The 23698-nt window shown below is 36.1% G+C and overlaps 3 protein-coding genes and 1 long non-coding RNA gene across 4 annotated transcripts; 1 reads left to right on the forward strand and 3 right to left on the reverse strand.

Moving 5' to 3' along the window:
• Positions 1 to 1167: 1167 nt before the first annotated feature.
• LOC113293923 (RING-box protein 1a) lies at positions 1168 to 3749 on the reverse strand. The gene is made up of 5 exons (XM_026542366.1): positions 3462 to 3749; positions 3291 to 3341; positions 3110 to 3169; positions 1652 to 1723; positions 1168 to 1549 (listed from the first exon to the last, which is right to left on the reverse strand). Exons 1-5 carry the CDS (start codon positions 3619 to 3621, stop codon positions 1512 to 1514), a joined length of 381 nt encoding a protein of 126 aa, XP_026398151.1. The 5' UTR covers positions 3622 to 3749; the 3' UTR covers positions 1168 to 1511.
• A 2487-nt stretch (positions 3750 to 6236) lies between these two features.
• LOC113300487 (uncharacterized mitochondrial protein AtMg00240-like) lies at positions 6237 to 6647 on the reverse strand. Its single transcript, XM_026549689.1, has one exon. The coding sequence runs from the start codon at positions 6645 to 6647 to the stop codon at positions 6237 to 6239; it is 411 nt and encodes a 136-aa protein (XP_026405474.1).
• A 1161-nt stretch (positions 6648 to 7808) lies between these two features.
• Positions 7809 to 8333, reverse strand: LOC113300488 (uncharacterized mitochondrial protein AtMg00810-like). Its single transcript, XM_026549690.1, has one exon. The coding sequence runs from the start codon at positions 8331 to 8333 to the stop codon at positions 7809 to 7811; it is 525 nt and encodes a 174-aa protein (XP_026405475.1).
• Positions 8334 to 17215: 8882 nt separating this feature from the next.
• Positions 17216 to 18190, forward strand: LOC113293314. The gene is made up of 3 exons (XR_003332208.1): positions 17216 to 17305; positions 17447 to 17554; positions 17843 to 18190. It is a non-coding gene; the product is annotated as an uncharacterized LOC113293314 (long non-coding RNA).
• Positions 18191 to 23698: the final 5508 nt, after the last annotated feature.

A 23698-nucleotide genomic window follows, 5' to 3' on the forward strand; every position in this document is an offset into this window, starting at 1 on the left:
ATCCCTATGGGATTTAACTATTGGAGATGAATTTATGCTAAATGGAGATCTAAAATCCTATGTGTCATGTAAAAATAAGATTTTCACTCTATTGGAGATAGTATTAGAATTTGGATTTTTTCTTTCTCTATTTTTATTTTTTGTTAGTCCAACTTTTTATTTTAGTTCTCATTTCTTCTTATTTTTATCTGTACATACTTGTTACTAATTACAAGTAAATTCTTTGGCACAAATAATATCTTCTCCTCAAGTCAAAATATAAGGCGGCTTAAAATCTCCGATATCCGGTATTTTTATTTTTCTTCTCGATACGGGTTCTTTCCGAATTAGCTAGCCTATGTTGTGACACTTGATTATTAGATATTTCAAAATCATTGTCCTTTCACTTGGTAATATATTAGAATGAAAATCGTCACCTAATTATAGTTTTAGTAAATAAATAAAATGATAATAAAATTTAAGAAAAAGTAAAAGACAATTATAATAAATAAAATAAAACACTAAATATGTGTATTAGTTCCAATGTAGATATGGGGTGACCTAGAATTACTTCCAATGTCTTAACCAAAATAGAACCATGGTCCCCAAAAAAACCATGGTCCCCAAAAAACGGTTCCTTAGTAATCAGCCGGACCATAAGTTTCTATCTGAGACCAGGGGCAGAATCAGGGCCGGGCTTAAGCCCAGTTTGTGTTCAATCCCGGACCAGTTTCTACCTGTCTGAGAAAGGTTTAAAGTGCACTGGTACTTTCATTTTTCCAATTTGGCTTACGTTGTGAAAACAATATAGAAGTAAATGGAAAGAAACTGTAGGAATTTGGCTTAAGTTGTGAAAACAATATAGAAGTAGACAGAAAGAAACTGTAGTATTTTAGGTTTGTGATCATTTTCAGTTTTGGTTGCCGTAGTGCAAGGCTCTAACAAGCCGGTATAAAAATTATGTTATATTTTTATGAGATATTCTCTAGTCGGACCGGTACTCGCTACTACTAGAAAAGGCTTTGGATTTGGATCATTTTCAGTTTTGAGTCGATTGGTCTTTAACTTTAAGGATTGATGCATATGGCCCTCTTAGCCACCCATGACCTTGGCTTTTTAGAGAATCCCAGTCCTCTATCGTAGGACTTCTAGCGAAATGATAAACACTTGCTGTTGAATCAAACACACTTTTCCTTACCGTCATTGACCTTTGATTTCCCAAATTGATCAACAGAAACAAATAAGCATTTATCAACAGAGGATTTATCATCCAGGTCTAACAACTCAAGACCTACCTGTCTTACATATTTTGCCCCCAGTAGTAACTAATGAACATCTTAAATGAGTTTTAATATTTGAATGGAACTGGAGAAACTTCACACCCCAAAAATTCAAGATGATCGGGAGAAAAACAAAAGAAAAGCGTGCAAAAGCATGAGAAATTCAGATACAGGCTTTACTACAAGAGTTGTCAGAGTGAAGGAAGAAGATACAAGGTCATATATCTTGACTTGCTTGTCATCAGTGTAGCACTAGTGACCGTACTTCTGGAATTCCCACTCGCTGTTATCTGCAAGACCACAATACACCGCACACAGCATTAGGTTGACAAGTCCTACTAGGGATAGACAATTACAAAGTGAAGGCAAAGAGGCAGGGAAGTTCAGCATACCCAATGGACAAACTTGACGAGTCTTGAGCCAACGACTGATGCAGTGGAAGTGGAAGGCATGGTTGCAAACCCCTACACAAGTCAAACTCCAATGAGTATCTCTAAATAAATAAAAGGAAGGGAAGAAACATAAACCACATCCCTGTACATGTCTACAATTATATGAGAATGCTGATTTTGGTTATACTGTAACAATGGTGACAATGATTCATACGTGACAAACTTTGCCCTAATGTCTAATCAGCTGACAACTTACTTGCAATAAGAGTTCCAAAACCCAAGGAACAAAACAGCTTCAGTATCCATGTACTATGTGACATGTAGCATCTTATTGATATTAAATCTACAATTGGGAGATGGTTTACTGACCTTCACTACGACTAGTTCTTGTTTTAACAATCATTCTATTTAGCCCACGGTCAAACCCACTGTCAAACCTAGTTTTCCATTTTCGGAATTTTGTTCCATATGCTAGTAGGTCCACTTACCCACGTGCTATCGAAAGTATCTCCGGAAGAAGAAAATGGCCTTGATGGTGGGTTTGACTGTGGGCTGAATAGAATGATTGTTATTACTGTCCTACCACTATACCTTGTCTTGAATCTCATGTCTAAATACATATTGTAGTATGTCTAAACACCTAGCATGTTCATAAGATATATCCGCAAGTTATAACAGACACAAAACTAAAATAGACATGACGTTTCAGAGTGAAGTGAGCTCTATCAGTAAACACATACCATGCCACATTAAAATACATTCAAGGAAACACATAACTGACAATGTAAAATCTTCAAAGCTCACTTCTGCAACTTAAACACAAGAAGATGATTTTCTCTAGCATGTTTATATTGGTGGCAAATGTCCTGTCCCCAGTTTCCAGCAAAGGACTTAGGAATATAACACACAACAAAGCCTCCTGCAACAAAGACTAGACCAATCTACCAATATCAGCTCATCATTCCTTTAATTTTGTTCATCTTTAGCTAACAAGTCAAACAAAAAATCATGCATATTCATATTCCCACCTTAGACTACACTAAGCAAACCAACACCATCAATTACAATGTCAACCTCCAGTAATCCACAATTTTAGCATCAGACAGAACACACCACAAAACCATTACAATAAACATTGCCTATCCTATCCTACCCTCGAGGTGGGTGATGGATGTTCATGGTGGTGCTGGTAGGGGTAAGTGATAGTTGGGTCAGACCCATCTTTGTACAAGACATCCCCCACAACCTATCAGTGCCACCACTACACACCACCACCAAATTCAACATAAAGGTTTCAAAAGATATCTCATAGACTTATGAATTCACCAGAGGCTGCTCTGCCTATCCTACCCATGTACACAAGCCAACCCAACAAAACCACCACCACCCAACATCAAATTCCATAAGAATAAGCCATACATGTATAAATCAGTTAGGGTTTTGCAAAGAGATACATACCCCAAGCGACAGTACACTCCTCACTAGTCGCACTTGCCTGATTTGCTTGACATTCAATACCTAAAACAAGAAACAAAACCCTAATTACAATTTCACTTACAAAATCAAAAATCAAGAAAACCCTAATTTACAATTTCATCAAAATCAAGAAAACCCTAAACAATCAAAACATCGAACTTACATAGATCCATAATGTGATTCCTGCAAATCGCACAATTATCCACCACAATATCTGAAACAAAAAGAAAAAAAACACACATCAAAACCCTAATTCAAAACACAAATATCGGAATCAATAATCAAGAACAACGGCATATCAAAACCAGAAAGATTATTAGGGTTTTGAACTTACCCCAAGCCCAAAGAGCAACAGCGTTCCACTTCTTGATCTCAAATCTTTTAGGTTTGTCGTTTTTATTTGAAGAACAACATGAAGAAGAACCAGCAACAGCTGTTGATGGTGTTTCACCAGCTGGTATCATGTTCACATCTGTATCTAGAGTTGCTGCCATGACGATGTTGACGACGGAGGACGGTGGCGGGTGGTGGAGAAAATGTAGACGACGGAGGAGTAAAATCTAGAGAGAGAGAAAAAGTCTCGCGAGGCAGTAAAAAAGGTGGGACTGAATAAAAGTGGAGAGAAGGTGGGTGATTTATATGGGTGGTGGGAATTTGTAAAGACAGTGGGTTCTGAGAAGTTGACAGTTGGATATTTATGGAATGTGCATTAAGAGGTGCTTGTCGGTTTTCCGTAACTGACGGGAAAAATAATTTACTAGGGTTTCTTCTAGGGTGGTATTCTACAGTAATTTTGGTAATTGGTAAACTCTTATGGGTAGTAAACTACAGTAATTTTGGTAAACTATTTGGAATTTGACGATATGTGCTAACCTTTTGTAATCCAACTCTTTGGAATATACATCATCTCCGGCGGAAATAATGTATATTCCGTGAGATGTACCAACTGAAAAGAGGTGGGAGCCAGACTAAACTCACCCCTGCTAAACCGTCTGATTAGGCGACCATCCCATTCTCCCTCAGTTGGTACACATCGAGGATTCAACCTGTAGTGAGTGTATCTCCATCATTGTTATCACCATCACTGTTACCTTACATAGATCCATAATGTGATTCCTGCAAATCGCACAATTATCCACCACAATATCTGAAATAAAAAGAAAAAAAACCCACATCAAAACCCTAATTCAAAACACAAATATCGGAATCAATAATCAAGAACAACGGCATATCAAAACCAGAAAGATTATTAGGGTTTTGAATTTACCCCAAGCCCAAAGAGCAACAACGTTCCACTTCTTGATCTCAAATCTTTTAGGTTTGTCGTTCTTCTTTGAAGAACAACATGAAGAAGAACCAGCAAAAGTTTTTGATGGTGTTTCATCTGCTGGTATCATGTTCACATCTGAATCTAGAGTTGCTGCCATGACGATGACGATGTTGACGACGAAGGACGGTGGCGGGTGGTGGAGAAAATCTAGACGCCGGAGGAGTAAAATCTAGAGAGAGAGAAAGACTCGCGAGGCAGTAAAACAAGTGGGACTGAATAAAAGTGGAGAGAAGGTGGGTGATTTATATGGGTGGTGGGAATTTGTAAAGACAGTCGGTTCTGAGAAGTTGACAGTTGGATATTTATGGAATGTGCATTAAGAGGTGCTTGTCGGTTTTATGTAACTGACGGGAAAAAGAATTTACTGCGGTTTCTTCTAGGGTGGTAATCTACAGTAATTTTGGTAATTGGTAAACTCTTATGGGTAGTAAACTACAGTAATTTTGGAAATTGGTAAACTCTTTGGAATTTGAAAAGATGTGCTAGCCTTTTGTAATCCAAATTGCCTTTTGTAATCCAAACTTTTTTAAACGGCCCCAGCGAAAATAATATATATTCTGTGAGTTGTACCAACTGAAAAGAGGTGGTAGCCACAGTAAACCCATCCCCTGCTAAATCGTCGGATTAGGAGACCACCCCATTCTCCCTCAGTTGGTACACACCGAGGATTCAACCTGCATTAAGTGTATCATTTACGATTTAGGAGTTGTATAATATCCGACTAATTCTGGGGCAGGTCAACACGGTGGATGACTCTAGTCTGACTAGGTTAGGTCAACCACCATGATAAGTGATATTCCTTAGCTATCCCTTATTTCAAGCGTAGCGAAATGTGCCCAAAAGTCATCTCGTTGTGGGAAAAATGCATCCCTTACCTAACCAACACCGAAACTGAGTCAGCTTGAAGCATCCATCCTAGCTGTTTCCATAGTTGTAGAAAATATGATATCAAAGACTTAATGAACACAAACGTAACTCAAACAAATCTCTATATTGATGTAAAAAATCTCATGGCTTTACAGCCTATTTATAGATTTACAAACTTGACTCTCAAGCAAAGACTCTTTCCTAACATATCAAACTCTAATTAAAGATACTTCTATAGTAATCTAAACTCTGTACGTATATACTATACGTATCCAAACTTCTAAAAACTGGTAAACTTGTTTCTCACGTTTACTATACTTTCACAATGACTTGAATCAACTTGTACTAGTTGTTTCCACATAAAACTTCACTTTGACGGCATCAACTACTTCTAGTTGCTCCCAGAACTCCACAACAACTTCACTCAATTGCTTCCATATTGGAGCATCAACTTCTTCTTGTTTCTTTACTCAGACAACACAACTTCGACTAGTTGTTTCTATCAACTATATCTTAATCTTCAACATTCTCCCTTAAACCAAGATATTCTTTACTAACCATTCCAAGTTTTCCACGCAAACAGATGAAAGTATTAGACTTCAAAGACTTGGTAAAAATATCAGCCACTTGATCTTTACTTTCACAAAATTCCACAGCAATCTCCTTATTGCTGACAAGCTCTCTAATATAATGATATTTGATATAATTGTGTTTACTCCTTCCACGAAACATAGGATTCTTTGTTAATGAAATTGAGGACTTGTTATCACATATTATTGTTGTAGGTGTAATTTGCTCATTGAAAAGAGACTTTGGCATCATCCTCAGCTAAACAGCTTATGTAGCACAATTTCCAGCAGCTATGTATTCATCTTTTGTTGTAGACAAAGAAACAACTTGCTGTTTCTTTGATTACCAAGAAAATAATCCTATTCCTAAATGGAATGCATAGCCTGATGTCCTCTTCCTTCCTTCTGTGTCTCCAGCCCAAGCACTATCTGTATAACCAACCAATTTAGGATCTTCTAAAACTGTGTAAAGAATTCCCAAACTAATTGTTCCTTTGACATACTTTAAAATCCTCTTTGCAGCTTGTAAATGTGATTGTCTTGGTAATTCCATAAACCTGTTAACCAATCTGATTGCATACATAATGTCTGGTCTTGTAGCAGTTAAGTATCTCAAACATCCAACAAGACTCTTAAAATCTGTTGAGTTCACAAGTTCTTCTGATTCATCTTTTGTTAACTTCAACCTCTCTTCAGTTGGTGTTAAAATTGGATTGCAATTATCCATCTTGAAACGCTTAAGTATTCCATGCATAGCTCTGCTTATTAATAAAGATTCTTATTTCTGTTTGTAGTACTTCAATGTTTGCTGTTAAAGCTGTTTGTTGTTCTGGTGTTTGAAAAACCCCTTCTGCTGGTTAAACATAACCATCTTTCACAATCTCCCATACCTCTTGGTAGATAAAAATATTCTCCATCTGTAACCTCCAATGTTCAAAGTTCTTTCCTTCAAACACTGGCACCTTGATTGAACTCAAACTTGTCATCTTCTTCAACTTAATTTCCCATACCCACAGCCCTAGAATCTGATACCAGTGCTCTGATACCAAATGTAGAAAATCTGATATCAAAGACTTAATGAACACAAACGTAACTCAAACAAATCTCTATATTGATGTAAAAAATCTCATGGCTTTACAACCTATTTATAGATTAACAAACTTGACTCCCAAGCAAAGACTATTTCCTAACACATCAAACTCTAATTAAATATACTTCTAGAGTATTCTAAACTCTATACGTACACACTATACGTAGCCAAACTTCTAAAAACTGGTAAACTGGTTTCTCACTTTACTATACCTTCACAATGACTTGAATCAACTTGTACTAGTTGTTTCCACATAAAACTTCACTATGACGGCATCAAATACTTCTAGTTGCTCCCATAACTCCACATCAACTTCACTCAGTTGCTTCCATATAGCAGCATCAACTTCTTCTTGTTTCTTTACTCAGACAACACAACTTCGACTAGTTTCTTCTATCAACTATATCTTGGTTTAATCTTCAACATCCTCCCTTAAACCAAGATATTCTTTACTAATCATTCCAATATTTCCGCGCAATAGATGAAAGTATTAGACTTCAAAGACTTGGTAAAAATATCAGCCACTTGATCTTTACTTTAACAAAATTCCACAGAAATCTCCTAATTGTTGACAAGCTATCTAATATAATGATATTTGATATCAATGTGTTTACTCCTTCCATGAAACACAGGATTCTTTTTTAATGATATTGAGGACTTGTTATCACATATTATTGTTGTAGGTGTAATCTGCTCATTGAAAAGAGACTTCAGCATCATCCTCAGTCAAACAGTTTGTGTAACATAATTTACAGCAGCTATGTATTCAACTTTTGTTGTAGACAAAGCAACAACTTGTTGTTTCTTTGATGACCAAGAAAAGAATCATATTTCTAAATGGAACACATAGCATGATGTACTCTTCCTTCCTTTTGTGTCTCCATCCCAATCACTATCTGTATAACCAACAAATTTAGGATCTTCTGAAACTGTGTAAAGAATTCCCAAACTAATTGTTCCTTTGACATACTTTAAAATCCTCTTTGCAGCTTGTAAATGTGACTGTCTTGGTAATTTCATAAACCTACTAACCAATCCGACTGCATACATAATGTCTGGTCTTGTAGAAGTTAAGTATCTCAAACATCCAACAAGACTCTTAAAATCTGTTGAGTTCACAAGTTCTCCTGATTCATCTTTTGTTAACTTCATCCTCTCTTCAGTTGGTGTTAAAATTGGATTGCAATTATCCATCTTGAAACGCTTAAGTATTCCATCTGCATATCTCTGTTGATTAATAAAGATTCCTCTTTCTGTTTGTTGTACTTCAATGCCAAGAAAGTATGACATTAATCCAAGATCTGTCATCTCAAATTCTTTCACCATATCCTCCCTGAATTCCTTGATCATATATCAGTTACCGCCAGTAAAAATAAGATCATCCACATACAAACAAACTATAATATGATTGCCAAGTTTATCAGCTTTCAAATACAGCGTATGCTCATGTGGACACCTTGTAAAACCTTTCTCAATGAAGTATGAATCTATTCTTGTATATCAAGCACTTGTTGCTTGTTTCAAACCATACAAAGCTTTGTTTAGCTTGTACACTTGATTCTCCTTCCCCTCCATAACATAACCTGTTGGTTGCTCAACATATACTTCTTCTTTTAGTACACCATTCAAGAATGCACTCTTCACATCCATCTGAAAAATCTTCCATTGCTTCTGAGCAGCTAGAGCAATGATCAATCGAACTGTATCAAGTCTTGCAACTGGTACAAAGACTTCAAAATAGTCTATTCTTTGTTTTTGTCTATATCCTTTAGCAACTAACCTTGCTTTCAATTTATCGACTTCACCATCTGATTTGTATTTTGTCTTGTAAACCCATTTGACTCCAATTTTTTTATTTCCTTCTGGAAGTTCTGTAAGTTCTCATGTATTGTTCTTTTCTATTGAGTTTATCTCTGCTTCCATTGCTTGTACCCATCCATTATATTTAGAAGCTTCTTCATAAACAACAGGATCACAATCTAAATATAAAGCAAAATTCATCTCCATCAGTATCATCATCTCTTGTTATCACATAATCTTTCATTCTTTATGGTATAACATATTTTCTTCTTGGTCTTGCAGTCTCTTGTTGTGGTATCACATCAATTCTTACCTCTTCAGTTATTGCTTCTTCAGTTCTTCTTTCTTCTTGTTGTTCAGTAACTCCATCTTGAGTATTTACTTGTTCTTTAACTGTTATTGGAACTGTTCTAACAGTTTCATTTGTTGAGCTGATATCTTTCCAATTCCACTGAGAATCTTCATCAAAGTTTCATCTCTACTTATAACTATTTTCCCTGTTATAGGATTGTAAAGTTTATATCCTTTAGTTACTGAACTATAACCAACAAGAATACACTTTTCACTCTTAACATCTAGCTTCTTCCTAAGTTCTTTAGGTACATGTGCATAAGAAATGCACCCAAAAACTCTCAGATGTCTTACACTTGGTCTTGCACCTCTCCAAGCTTCTTCTGGTGTTTGAGTATTCAAACTATTTGTTTGATATCTATTAAGTAAATACATTGTTGTATCAACTGCATAACTCCAGAAGTTCTTTGGAAAATCTTTTATTCTTCTTATAGTTCTTGCCATCTCCATTATTGTTCTATTATTTCTTTCTGCAATACCATTTTGTTGAGGTGTATATCTTGTTGTTAATTGATGTATAATGCCATGTTCTTCCATAAAACTATCAACAACTGTATATTCTGTTCCTATCAGTTCTTAGTATATTGATATTCTTTCCAATTTTCTTCTCAGAATACGCTTTAAAGCTTTTAAAAGCATGAAAAGCATCACTTTTTTGTATAAGCAGATATACCCAAGCCTTTCTACTAAAATCATCAATGAAAGTTATGAAATAATTATTACCTATATGTGATGTAACTTCAATAGGACCACACAAATCACTATGTATAATCTCCAACTGTTGTTCTGCTCTTTTAGCTTTGTTCACTGGGAATGGATCTCTGTGTTGTTTTCCAAAGATACAATTCTCACACCTTGATTCTGGAAGATCAATGACTGGTAGACCTGTCACCATCTCCTTCTTAGATAAAGCTTGTAAACTGTTAAAGTTTACATGACCCATTCTTTTGTGCCACAACCAACTTTGGTTGCTTTCATGAGTACTATAACAACTTGCACTTTGATATTGAATATTCAAAGGAAATAATCTGTTCTTTGTCATCTATACCTTTGCAACGAGTCTTCTATATCTATCTCTTATTGAACACACTCCATTGAATATGTTCATAGAATAACCTCTTTCTGATAATTGTCACATACTCAACAAATTCTAATGTAAACCTGGTACATAGAATACATCCATAATGTATGTTTTTGTACCATTCTTAAGAACTATTCCAATTCTTCCTTTTCCCATAATTGGAATGGTAAAATTATTACCAAAATTAATTGTTGATCTTATGGACTCATCAAGATTATCAAATAGATATTTTCTTCCACACATATGATTGCTGCAACCTGTATCTAAATACCACTTGTGATGAAATTGTTCTTCAGTTGTGTGACAAGCTAGTAACATATTCTCATCTTTCAAATCATCTTCTTCTTTTCCTTCTTCTTCTACTATGTTTGCCTTGAAGTTTGATTTATAATTATTAGCAGTTGTCCTTCTAGGTTTTGTACATGTAGTAGCAAAGTGTCCATAAATTCCAAAATTATAACACTGCACCTTTGATAAGTCTAATGGTTTTCTTCCTTGATAACCTGCATTATTAGATCTTCCTCCAGTATTATTTCTTCCTTGGTAACCTCCATTGTTGGGTCTTCCTCCAGAACTTTAGTTTCCTTTTTTATTACTCCATGTAACTTGACTTTGTAGAGCTTCTTCTATTGGTTTTGCAGCAGCTGTTTTTCACAAAATCTCAGCTCATAAGCCTGTAATGAAGCTAATAATTCATTAAGAGACATAGTTGCAGCAATATTACACTCCTCGATAGCAGTTACTTTTGCTTCATACTTCTCATGTAAACTCCTTAAAAAAAATTCAACAACTACTGAATCTTCTACAATATCACCATTAGCTTTCATATCATTGACAAGATTCAATGTCTTTGAGAAGAATTATGATATTGTCTCACTAACTTCCATCTGTAATAATTGATACTTTCTTTTTAGAACCTGTGTAATAGCTAACCAAACCATCCCATGCTGTTTTAGCTTGTTTGATGTAAATAAATCTGTCCATGAGAGATTCATGAATACCTTGATGAAAAATATAGGTTGCTTTCGAATTATTCTTCATGTTTGCTGTTAAAGCTGTTTGTTGTTCTGGTGTTTGAAAAACCCCTTCTGCTGGTTAAACATAACCATCTTTCACAATCTCCCATACCTCTTGGTAGATAAAAATATTCTCCATCTGTAACCTCCAATGTTCAAAGTTCTTTCCTTCAAACACTGGCACCTTGATTGAACTCAAACTTGTCATCTTCTTCAACTTGATTTCCCATACCCACAGCCCTAGAATCTGATACCAGTGCTCTGATACCAAATGTAGAAAATCTGATATCAAAGACTTAATGAACACAAACGTAACTCAAACAAATCTCTATATTGATGTAAAAAATCTCATGGCTTTACAACCTATTTATAGATTAACAAACTTGACTCCCAAGCAAAGACTATTTCCTAACACATCAAACTCTAATTAAATATACTTCTAGAGTATTCTAAACTCTATACGTACACACTATACGTAGCCAAACTTCTAAAAACTGGTAAACTGGTTTCTCACTTTACTATACGTTCACAATGACTTGAATCAACTTGTACTAGTTGTTTCCACATAAAACTTCACTATGACGGCATCAAATACTTCTAGTTGCTCCCATAACTCCACATCAACTTCACTTAGTTGCTTCCATATAGCAGCATCAACTTCTTCTTGTTTCTTTACTCAGACAACACAACTTCGACTAGTTGCTTCTATCAACTATGTATTGGTTTAATCTTCAACAGTAGTCTATTTTTTTTTTAAAACTGAGTTTCCGAGTACGATTATTACACCCTTTAGCAAGAGTTTTGCTTCTCCGTAGCTAGATTTCTTGCTTAACCCTTACCAAGAGGTAAACTCTTGTATTCATAGTTGCGCTCTTCTATAACTTGATTTTTTAATTGAAAGTCAAAATACTTTATCATTTGGAACCCAGGATTTAATAAGAACGCGCAGTTACGGATACTTATATTAATTGGGGGATAGAGGCAAAGGACAAAATCTGGATTTAGATATCAAATCAGGGTCACCCCTTATCTATGTATTTTACCTAATTCTTAATCTACCCCTTACTAATCAGGTTTAGTGTTTAGTTATAATTAGGAAAATTCATAAGTATTTGTTAAATGATTAGTTTGTATTTTTATTTGTTTTTGGGTGGGTGAGGTAAGAGTAGAAGGAGGGAAAAAAATTGAGAGAGAACTTTTTTGGTGAAAATGGAGGATGATTGTGAAGAGAGAATTGTTGCTGAATCTTTAGCTCAACTAAAACAATGACCATATCTTCAATGTTATGCTAATGACAACAACTCAAAATTGCAAATATTTGTGGAACCAACACCCTTGGATCATGATTTTTATGAGCATGAAGTGTTTCGTGAAGAACCAACCCAAGAAAGTAAACTAGTTCAACATACAAGCACTCCCAATAATCAGGTAAAGGTGTCAATGTATTGAAAATTTGATTTTTTTTCTTTGAATCCACCATTGTTGCAGCTGAATAACTCGGTGCAAGCATGGACGTATATGAATACAATGCCGACAGTAACATTCCCGGCGTAGTATTCATACTCGTCCATGCTGGCCAAAAATATCCCCCATTTTGAAAGGCAAGCCGACATTGTATTCAACCGAAAGCACCATGCCAGTACAAAAGTTATTGTTTACCTACCACGAAATATTTTACGGAATATGCTACTGACATGGTTCAATTATAAAGTTACCTTGCCGGTACTTCCCAAAAAACATTCAGGAATTAGTGTCTTCCAAAGCTAACTACCGGCATGGTTGATTAATTATCGACCATGTTGGCACATTGTACCGGCGTGGAACCATAGATAACGAGCATTCCGGCACCTATGTTTCCGGCATTGATTTCAAATGAAATATTTATGCCGGAAAGCATTTCAAAATTGGTCTTCAGTTTCGGTTCAGTTCGACCATGCTGGAACTTTGGTCGAGCATGGCGGAACTGTAGTCCGGCATAGTATTTTAATTTTTTTTTGAACTAATTTATTTTCTTTTCATTCGATCCTTAGACTGTTACATATATTGATCCAAAGGATACTTTTCACCTACTTGAGTACTATAAAATACCTCAGGTATATTACCAAAGAATACTTTTCACCTACTTGAATTTTACTAATAGATTGCTTGTAATGAACCTTATAATCTCTCATTGTTGTCCTTATGTAGGGAATAAAATCTAAAAAGGAAGCAAGGTGATTGGTCTAAAGAGACGGCTCTTAAGAACATGTTTGTGTTGGTGAGGAATACCCAAGGTTCATAGATTCGTTTTGAGATGGTTTGCGAGAGAAGTGGGGAATACAAGGAGAAGAATATCCATAATAGAAAGGGTTATGTATATCCAAAGAATACTAATATGGTATACAAGACTCGTACGAGGAATGATAATTGCCCTTTTAAGCTTGTATATTCCATTTAAGAGACAAGGACAAGGAGTGTGATTATACGGTGTGGTTCGGCCGTCATAACCACCCGGATCCGGAAGATTTTGTTGGTCACTCCCTATTTGCGAAGCTAAGACCTCATGAAATGGAGGATGTAAATAAATTGACAAAAGCATGTACCAAACCAAGACAAATTCTCTGAGGCTTCAAGGAAAAGGATCGGATGAACATGTCTTCTCTAAGTACAATATATAACGCACAAGAAAGTATTAGAATGGTGGAATAGAAAGGGAGGAATGTTATGCAAGAATTTGAGAAGATATTTTGAGATCACAACTACACGCGTATCATTAAACGAGGGCCGGACAACAAGCCCCTTTAAATATTCATTTCGCATCATTTGCTTGAAAAATTTGCTCATACATGTTTTGGTGTTCTTATGATGGATTGCACATACAAGACAAATAAATACAATTGATATCCTACATGAGTGGATAATTTTTTCATCTTAAATTTTTCTTTTTCCATGGAAACGAAGAAATCGGTAGTTGATAATGGATTTGGCATTGGAGATATGTGGTGGAGCTTGCTAATTTTTCTTTTTGAGGCATCAAGTGAAATGGGTGTATCCATTGCTTTAAATAGAGGAGGACACAACGACTTTTTTTTCTTCTCTTTATCAAAATGTCATTGTCAGTAGATTAACATCCACGCCAGCAGTTCCCTTTACTAATTTATAGTTTAAAAAAAATAGTCATTGGGCATTGAAATTCGGATAAAAGCTTCTTAGTTTTCAAAATGTTAAATGTCGGCATTGAATTAAGGATGACGAGCATGCCGCCATACAATTCCGTTTTGGATTTGTATATAAAGGCAAATGCCGGAATAAGGTTTATTGTATACAGAAACCATAACATTTTGACACTCTATCCCCGCATATAGTTATATATACTATCTACACAGGCATGGTAACGGCATTGAATTATGTTAGCATTTTATGCCATAACTATAATTTATTTCAAATATAATCCTTGTCGCCGAAAGCACGGATGCAGTTAGCACGTGCATCAAGCCTTCGAACCACTTGATGACCCAAGTGGACGAGTTATAGTGTCGTGAAGTTTTACATAAATATCTACCTATAAAACATTACCAAAAACTATCCTAAAAACCTAATCAAAAACCACTAAACTTATCAATCTTCTTACGAAAAATCTGTCTCCGATTCACCCAGCTGGTGGTACTATGTGACTTTTGTTTCCATGTGGTTCACGTTTTCATCAAACATGAATGCTCCCCCATTTTCCTGTAAGTAACGCGCTTTCACGACTTCGTGCTACAAAAATAATCCACAAACTTAGTTTGTAATGAGTGGATCGCGTCGAATTAATCATATAATACTTACTAGTTGTTGAAGGGACAATCTAGGATGATGTTGTGACGTTGCTCGATTTGTTGATCAGTTCTTCCTTTCGGTTCCCATAATCGTGCCTAAATTTTTTAAAAATATTCAACCACATGTTCTCCCCCGAACTGTTATCTATAATTCCAACTCGAGTTGTGGTGTACCATGCTTGGGTGATTGTTAAATCTTCCTCGGAGTCAACCGATATTATTTGTTATATGTGGAAGTAGGTTCTATACTAAGCTATTTATGGATGCACTCTTCTAGAATTTAGGGTTTCATAAGTTAAGAGTCTCAAGGATATATATAACACTAGTACAACTATGGCCTTTGGTCACGGCTGACCTTGTCACGGTTCTACCCATAAACGTGACTGAAGTTTTGTTTGTCCCGGTCGAATACGTTTCCGTAACCATTACATATATCTCTTTGGATACGGGTGTGTCTGACGCGTGTATAATTTAATGAAGACCCAGTTTCTCGAGTAAAAGATAGAAGTTGGAACTTAGAACCGCCTTGGTTTCTTAACCCACCTTCTACACTCCACCACGATCTACACTCCGCCCACCTTCTTACGTTTTAGGGAAATCATTCCTCTGAATCCTCTCTACTCATCTTTCTGTCTATCAATCTCAAATATCAACCCCCATTTGATCTATTTTCCCTTTTCGATCTAATTTCATTTTCCTATGGAGTTTGAATCGGAAGTTTCAATCAATCAATGGGTTTTTTTTCTCTCTCTCTCTGGATCTCTATTGCGTAGTTCAGAAAATTTTATGGCTGAAATTAGAAGAGTATGCAGTAAACAACGACGTTTCGCTATATGATGGTGAAACTGATGGAAATCAAGTTTAAGTGGCTTGAGGTTTTTCCGGTAAGAGTCTAAAGTCGTTAATTCTTTGACTCACTTTTGGTTAATAGATGTAATTATTTGCTCGTGTTGAAGAGGGAATTCTTTGTATTTTAGGGTTTTCTTATTTGAAATATTGGCACATTAACTTTTCCAATTTTGATTATGTTCGAATTTGAAATTAGGTACCCTAAGATAAGCATTGCTAGAGTGTACAGATGATCCATTCCTTCTCTCTTTATTTGAAAGCTAATTAGTTTCTTCCTCAGCATCTTATTTTGTGTTCAAACCTATTTTAAAGATGGATTGGTTTTCTATGTTGCTTTGACAGTGAACCCAAAGATCGTAACGTCTAATCCAGTTGACATTAGATTCTTGCACTTAGAAGGCTGTATAAAAAATCGAACTCCTTTCCTGAGATTATTCTCCTTCGTTGGTGCTTGATTCAATATACTCATATCCTTAACCTAATGTGACTTTGATTTGATTTTCCAGCAGAACCTATATATTATATATAAACCTACCGAGGCCTTTCCGTATGAAATTTTAGAGCTCTGGCTTTGTTATTGTTCAGTTGTATGTGGTTCAATTGCAGGTAACCTTTTGTCTCTTCAGATGAGGTATTCAATATCTGATTTTTAAGTGGTGTGATTACCTTTCTTCTGCATGTCTTTCATCCACTTATCATACAACAATTTGTTTATCTAAATTATCTGAAAAGTTGGATGTATAATAGAAAATCAAGTGCAATTGATGCAAGTTTTATAGACTGATCCCTTTCCTGCATGTTGAGTTTGCTTTTAGGAAACAATTTTGTAACTTCTTAGTGAAACTGAACGTTTCTGTTTTCACAAGATCACTCAGTTCTGCCTTTACTATGGCCAGTATTGCTTTAAGTGATTATTCTACGGTGTTATATCTGATATGTGAAGTTGGTTTTTTAATTCTGTGGATGCGGGCCACAATCAAATGTAAGGATTTTAGTGAACTATGGCTTTGTCGATGAAGATAACTTTAAAACTGAGTTCATTCTGACAGGTTTATTTGTAGGCTTATTTTTTTCTTCATTTAGTCTTCCTGATGTGGGATTAAATCATCACCTAGCTGGTTATGCATGTAAATCGTTATGCATTAAACTTATTTTTTTACAGCTCGACTAGCTGGTTATCTCACTATGTCAAGCTAACATGAAGCCTTGGTAATATAAGCCTGTCGAGTTTTCTGATGTTAAACTAGTATTATATTGTTGAGTTTTCTGATGTTAAACTAGTATTATATTGTTGAGCCTTGCTGATATGTATTATGTGACGCAATATATCAGTTGACAGATTCTCACTTCGAGCCAAATAAATGAGTTGTTACCCTGCTAGAAAGAAAGATATTAGCCTGCTTGTTAAACTGATAAAGCAGTTGCCCGGTAATACTATATCTTCCTTCCCTGCTTCTATCATCTTCAGTCAAAACAAACTATACTCTCTCTCTCTCTCTCTCTCTTAGGTACCTTTTGTATGTCTGTCTGTCTCTATCTCATCCTTTATTACTTCATTTTGGATTTCAGGAGTTTCAGCCTTCAGGAAATGGTCAAGCTCCTAATTGACAATAATCTTGTAAACAAAGATGTAGCAAGCGCTTGTAACTGGCGAATTGCAAGTGGAGCATGAACTAGGTAAAGCCTTACTAGAACCTTAGAAGTTACAGGGAACCAGAACCACAAAACTGATTTTGGTTTTTTCCACTGCCAAATAACGAGAAACATGAGAAAAATGAAAAATGAAGAGTTTTCTTCTTGTTTTTGTCAATAAGAAGAGATTCTGCTCCTTAGTTTTTTTTTATTTTTTGTTGTATTGTAGACCTTTACACTTGATAGTTGACAGGCAATCTGGTCTCTATTTTCTTGCAAGATATTTCTTTTTCTACAATATTGATCTTCAAATGTCGTTCCGCCATCTCACAGGGTTAATCACCTGACTTCATTTTATAAAGGGGAAGTCATGACACTTGGAAAAATGGAGGAACATAAAGCTTCAGAATCTTGTGAGGTCTCGCTCTTTCCTTTGTCACTCAAGTGTACGGCATCTGCCGTTCTTAGGCCCCTTCTTCCCTGAAAGAGTCCACCGCCTGCCGTCAGGCCTGTCCCTTGAGTTGGTGATTCCGAAGCTGGATCAAAGGGGGTACTACGAGCCCTCTGCCCCACGCATCTAACCAGCTCACGTGGTTCGCCGGTTCCACCGACTAGAACATATTCTCAGTCGATACAGAGGTGCGCTTGAAAGTGGGGGGTGTGCTGTCCTTATTGGGCCCTTCCCCATAAGGAGCAAAAACTTGCATATTCTGGATAAATTGTTTGATTTGCAATATAAATTCAGGAAATTTTTCTGTTAGTTCCTTGCCTGTTTTATGTTTATGGTTTACGGTGTCACTGGTTTATGTTTAACTTTGACAACTATACTTTGTTTTGCTTTTATCTTATGCAGCTAAGCGACATCCTAGCGGCAAAGTTTTGAGGAGCTTTTGCAGTGTGAGTGTTCACAGGTATCTTCAGTACACAAGACCTGGATTAGGCATGCAAAGGAAGTGCATTTGTTCTTCCAAAACTTTGTTGAAGGCTTCGTACTCTTCAATGCAAATGCGTATAGTTTTGATACTTGCTGATTTATTGATATGTCCTTGATATCAACTCTTGCTAAATGTAAAATATGTTGATTTTGTAAGATATTATCAAATTCAATGCAATGTTAAGAATTTTAATTTAAAAATTATTTCGGTGGTCTGCCATTTTCTTTTTTGCAAGCCATCCAAGAATCCTAGATAATTTGGGCATATTACCTATCGGTCACGGTCTATTAAAGAATTCCTGTCCACTGATCAACTTTAGTCACGGTGTATTTTAGCATCCTGTGACTAAAGAGTGAGCTTGTCACGGTGTACAATAAAAGACCGTGACTGTTAAAGTTGTGGTCACGGTGGGTTTGATAAAGTAGCCACGGAAATGACCGTGACCAAATATGGCGGACTTTTGGCCTCGCAGGCTTTAGTCATGGTTTTTCAAAAATGGATTACCGTGACCATAGATATTTGGACACGGTTAAATACCGTGACTAAAAGCCCTTTTTGTACTAGTGTAACACACGAATTTTGGGCAATTGGGTTCAAATATTAGCTCTCTTTATACAGAGAAAAACCTCAACGACTAGTTTTTTTGAAATCACAGATGCCGGCATCTCCCCACCTTTAATAGCAGCAAGAATTTCCCAAAAACGTTACTATATTTTCGCCTCTCGCACGTATCTTTCGTATCCCTCACGTATTTTTCCTCTCTCACGCGTATTTTTGTTTTCCATCGTAGGATTATGTCCATCCCTAACTACAGCCGTCGATCTAGAACACTAGAAATGTCCGGTATACATAAACAACAGTCTAACACCTCTCTTCTTTCTCTTCGAAAATTCTTCTTCTTCTCCCTCAAATCTCTCCCTCTTCTCAACAGCGAAAATTCCACAAGAATCTTCGATTGACTTTCCAGCAATTGATAGCGAGGATATACAATTGAATCTACTGTTTTGCTTTTCATCCATTAGTTATGTACATGCATCTCTTCATATTGTCAAAACCTAGGGTTCTGTTTATTTTAGGGGTTTAATTTAATATCATTGTGTTTATCAATGGTTTTGAAGGGTTGGTTATTCAATGATAACACTAATGTTCAACTGGGTTTCGAACAGTTCATGCTGGAGATCAACAATTGAATGACTATTTTTCTCCATTAGGTATGTACTCATACTATCAAAAATTCAAAATCATTCTCACTGTAATAATTTTATGATGTCTATTTAGGGGGTTAATATGTTTTTGATTTATTTAAGTTTAAAGTGTTGGATGCATATGTGAATTTAACTATTTATCCCAATCCAAGTTAGTCTTCATATAACAAAAGCAAACATTCAGGAGGAAGAGGACGAGAAAATTTGTTAAACTGTTTGATTTGTGTAGGAAGGACTTCCACAGGGCTAAAAATTTTGTAGAAGGTTTACGCAGAAATATTATTCATTATTTACAATTCAATTGGTATATATGCAGTCCGTGGCATCTCTGAATGGGGTACTCAGTTTCAAGTTAATCTTCACTTGATGCTCGATAAGGTTAAGAATGTTAAGGAAGCCTCCATGTATGCAAAATGCAACAATAGCCATGCATCGCAGTTGCCGTAAGAATGGCAAACATTGTTAGGATACACGAGTGAAGTCTTTTAGTATGGTTGGTCCCCGGAAAGTTGACATGTGTAGGTAAGCAACTTGCTGCTTGGATTCATTTCTTCTTTTTTTTTTACTCCTTCTTATACTGAGGTTATGTTTTAATTATTGGCAGTCCACTTCGGATAGGTTTTATATACGATTGATTCAGGTTCTATAAGATTCGTCATGGAAGGGAAATCCGGTTGACGACAACCAATAGATAGAGACAAATGGGAATAATCAAACCACATCTACAAAATGCCAATACCATGCAGGTGCTTCAAAGCCAACATGATGCTCCTTGGTTAAATGACCAAGATATTGGCGAAAGAGTGCAAGAAGCTTCGCCAGAAGCAAGCAAGACGAGGGGGTACTCGAAACTTAAGAAGAGGCCCGGAGAGATCAGAACACGAAATTGATAGGATGCCTTGCTACGCCAAAATTAGTTTGGTTCTTCGGGAGGTATCGGTCGAAGGGAAGCCCATTCTTTGAAAAGGGATGTATTTGCTAGAGATATGGGAGATCCTATTGTAATGCATGACTATTTAACGGGTGGATTCACTGCAAATACTAGCTTGGCTCATTATTGCCGATCCCTATCTCTGGTCTTGTTCCTATTTATGAATGCACCAATTAAATGAACCTAAGTACTAAAGAGTTGAAAGAAGAAGTGAATTGCACGAGCTAAGAAATGAACTTATATTAAAATGAAAGAACTTTTCATTCTTGGCTTTACGAGGATCCAAAAACATGCCCCAAATATGGTGACAGAAAAACTTATCCAATTTTGCAATTGGGTGTTAGTTATGTTGCTGAACAGTCTGCTTTTGCATTTTAATTCACTACTAATTTCCATGTGAGAGGATCAATATTAATTCACTACTAATTTTGATGTAAGAGAAACAATATTGGCTAACAAGAGTAGCGGAGTGTCATTGTTCTGGGAACATGTAAGATAAACGTGAAAAAGTTACGGTTTGACGACGTGCAACGCACGTGCACTTTACTTGTTGATATTAATATAGATATAAACGCCGGCATCTGGTCCAGGTATTGATTACTATTCAATATCCATGCCGGTACTTTTTATTATGTACAGAGATTGGGCCCAGTCTGAAGTAAACGCCGGCATGGTTGCAACACCAACATACAACGCTGGCATAAACTAGGGGCAGTGGTTATATTTATGCGACCATGCCGGCATACCGGAATTTAAAGGGAAAAAAACGGCTAAATAAAACCGTTAGAGCTTCATTCTATATAATACGTCCCAATTTCTTTGGAAAAATTTACATAAAGCACCCATCAAATAATAAAATCCTTCTCTCAAGAAAGCAAGCCTCAGAAAATAGATCATGCAAGCACGATTCAAGCTTCACAAGCATGGGAGATTCATCAATAAGCTCTATTTGCAAACCGTCATCAAGTTCTACCTTCAAAGTAAGTAGATTCAACATTACTAACAATATATGGACATATCACTAATATAATCTTTTCTTACAGAGTCATCATTGCAGCTGTCAAATTTGCAAGTCACATCATACCTTCTCATTTAGCCATGGACTGTCCTTTTATTTATTCGAAGTGTAGAAACTTTGATGGGACACACCGATTTTGAATTGCAAAAACTGATGATGCCAAAAATTGAAGAATCTTTCTAAGGTGTTTGAATCACCCAAAATGCGAAGAGTTTCAATGGTTAGACAAAGCTGCTGAACTGTCGGAATCAAGAGAAAAACACAAAGGCCAATGCAATCCTATTGATAGGTGTGATGGATGTTATATGAAGGGAAAGGAATATGTTGAAATAGAAGATGAACCAATGTGGATGGTCCTTGACACCGAGATTTCAGATGATGTCTTCGAAGATATTCACGAAAGGCTAAAAAAAAACGTAATTGTTGAAATAGATTACGAGATCATCTTAAACCAAAAGTACTCCATTCGCATGTTTTTTGGTATATTTTAATTTAAAGTTTCATGTTTTTTAGTATGTTTTAATTTAAAATTTCAAATCTAATGTAATAGATTATCTAGGAACGAAATAAAAAGAGCATTCGTAACGATCTATAATCAATCCCGACATTGTAGATTTATCCAAACCAATGCCGGAATTCTTGAAATATTTAATTTCTGAAGGATTTACAGAATGCCGGCATGGACATATATCTTATTTATCATGCCGATTTTATGGAAAATTATCCAAGTTTCAGATTTCCGACATGGATTTAATAAATATTTCCTCGCCGACACAGTCCAAATTCTATACAGGAACTTGGACCCTTCCGTCCCCACTTTACGGCATCGTTTTAGAAAAAAAATTTAATGTCAGTATTAGTTGCGGCATGGAATTATAATTACTTATCTCCGCCGGGAACTATGATGGCGTTGTTGAACCTAAACATTTCAATGCCGACGCCTTTGGTGTAATGAAAACTTATAATTATTTCTTTTTAGTGAAATCTAAACATGTTCAACATAAACCAAACAACCGAATTTTGCGTAAATTTTCTTAATCCAACTATCATAAACCAAAAGTAAACCAAATAACGAAAGAGTTCATCATGAGTTAAAAACAAAAACAAGTTCCAAATTGTTCAAAACGTAACAACGACCGTTCAAATAAAGAAACACAAATACAAATCCTATATCACTTGGTCTTTTGATTCTTGGCCACGACCACCTTCCTCGTTTCCCCGAACAAAGCTTTTGCATTAGGGTCTTCCATTTTATCAAGCTTTTCCTCAACTTTCTACATTTCTTTAGGGGATAGCACCTCTTTTTTCCCGTTCTTGCAACCAAACATCCTTCTCAACTTTCCAAGCCGACGTCACTAGTTGCGTACATCCAACACATAATTAGTATATATATATATATACACACAAACACATTAATTGACTAAGAAATTAACAATACTTACTAGCAATCCAACGGTCTTCTGAAGTTCGGCCATTGTAGGTGGTGCCTCTATAGGAGTTGGACAGGAGGTTTTTTTTGGGGTGGAACTTTGACGTCGTCCGGGGGCACGAAAAAAGGATATGACTCTTGCAGGTAATAAAACATGTAGTCCGGGTGGGCTTCATTACCGTTTTTCGTAATCTCCCAGTTACTAATATGTATCAAACGACGTGGTTCCATATCCCTCCAATGTATTGGTTCTGGAGTTGGCTCATGTTATACCTTCATACTTAAGAAAGTTGAATGACTCAGAGAATGGTCAACAACGTACCTTTCAAGAGAGGATTTCTCGGAATAAGGTAATTGCTTATATCTAATTTTCCACATGACACGTCGGGGATCAACCATAACGTATCCCTTTGGGTGGAACAACGGTCCGTTGTAAAATGCAACGTTATTATACCTCAAAACTTGGTGGTTCTCTCTAGTCTCCTTGTAAGGGTCGAACACAACCTCTTTGGTAGCCATCACGTCCAAATCAATATCATATTTGTCAATAAACTATTATTACCGGGCTTTGGAATATTATCGAATTCGTATCTCCTAGCTCTATGCGCCTTAGGTTCGGAAAGATTTTTGATCTTCAATAATTTGTAGTTCATGAACAATGTCGGGAAGTG

Source organism: Papaver somniferum, chromosome 7, assembly GCF_003573695.1.
Source record: "Papaver somniferum cultivar HN1 chromosome 7, ASM357369v1, whole genome shotgun sequence".
NCBI classification, from domain to species: domain Eukaryota; kingdom Viridiplantae; phylum Streptophyta; class Magnoliopsida; order Ranunculales; family Papaveraceae; genus Papaver; species Papaver somniferum.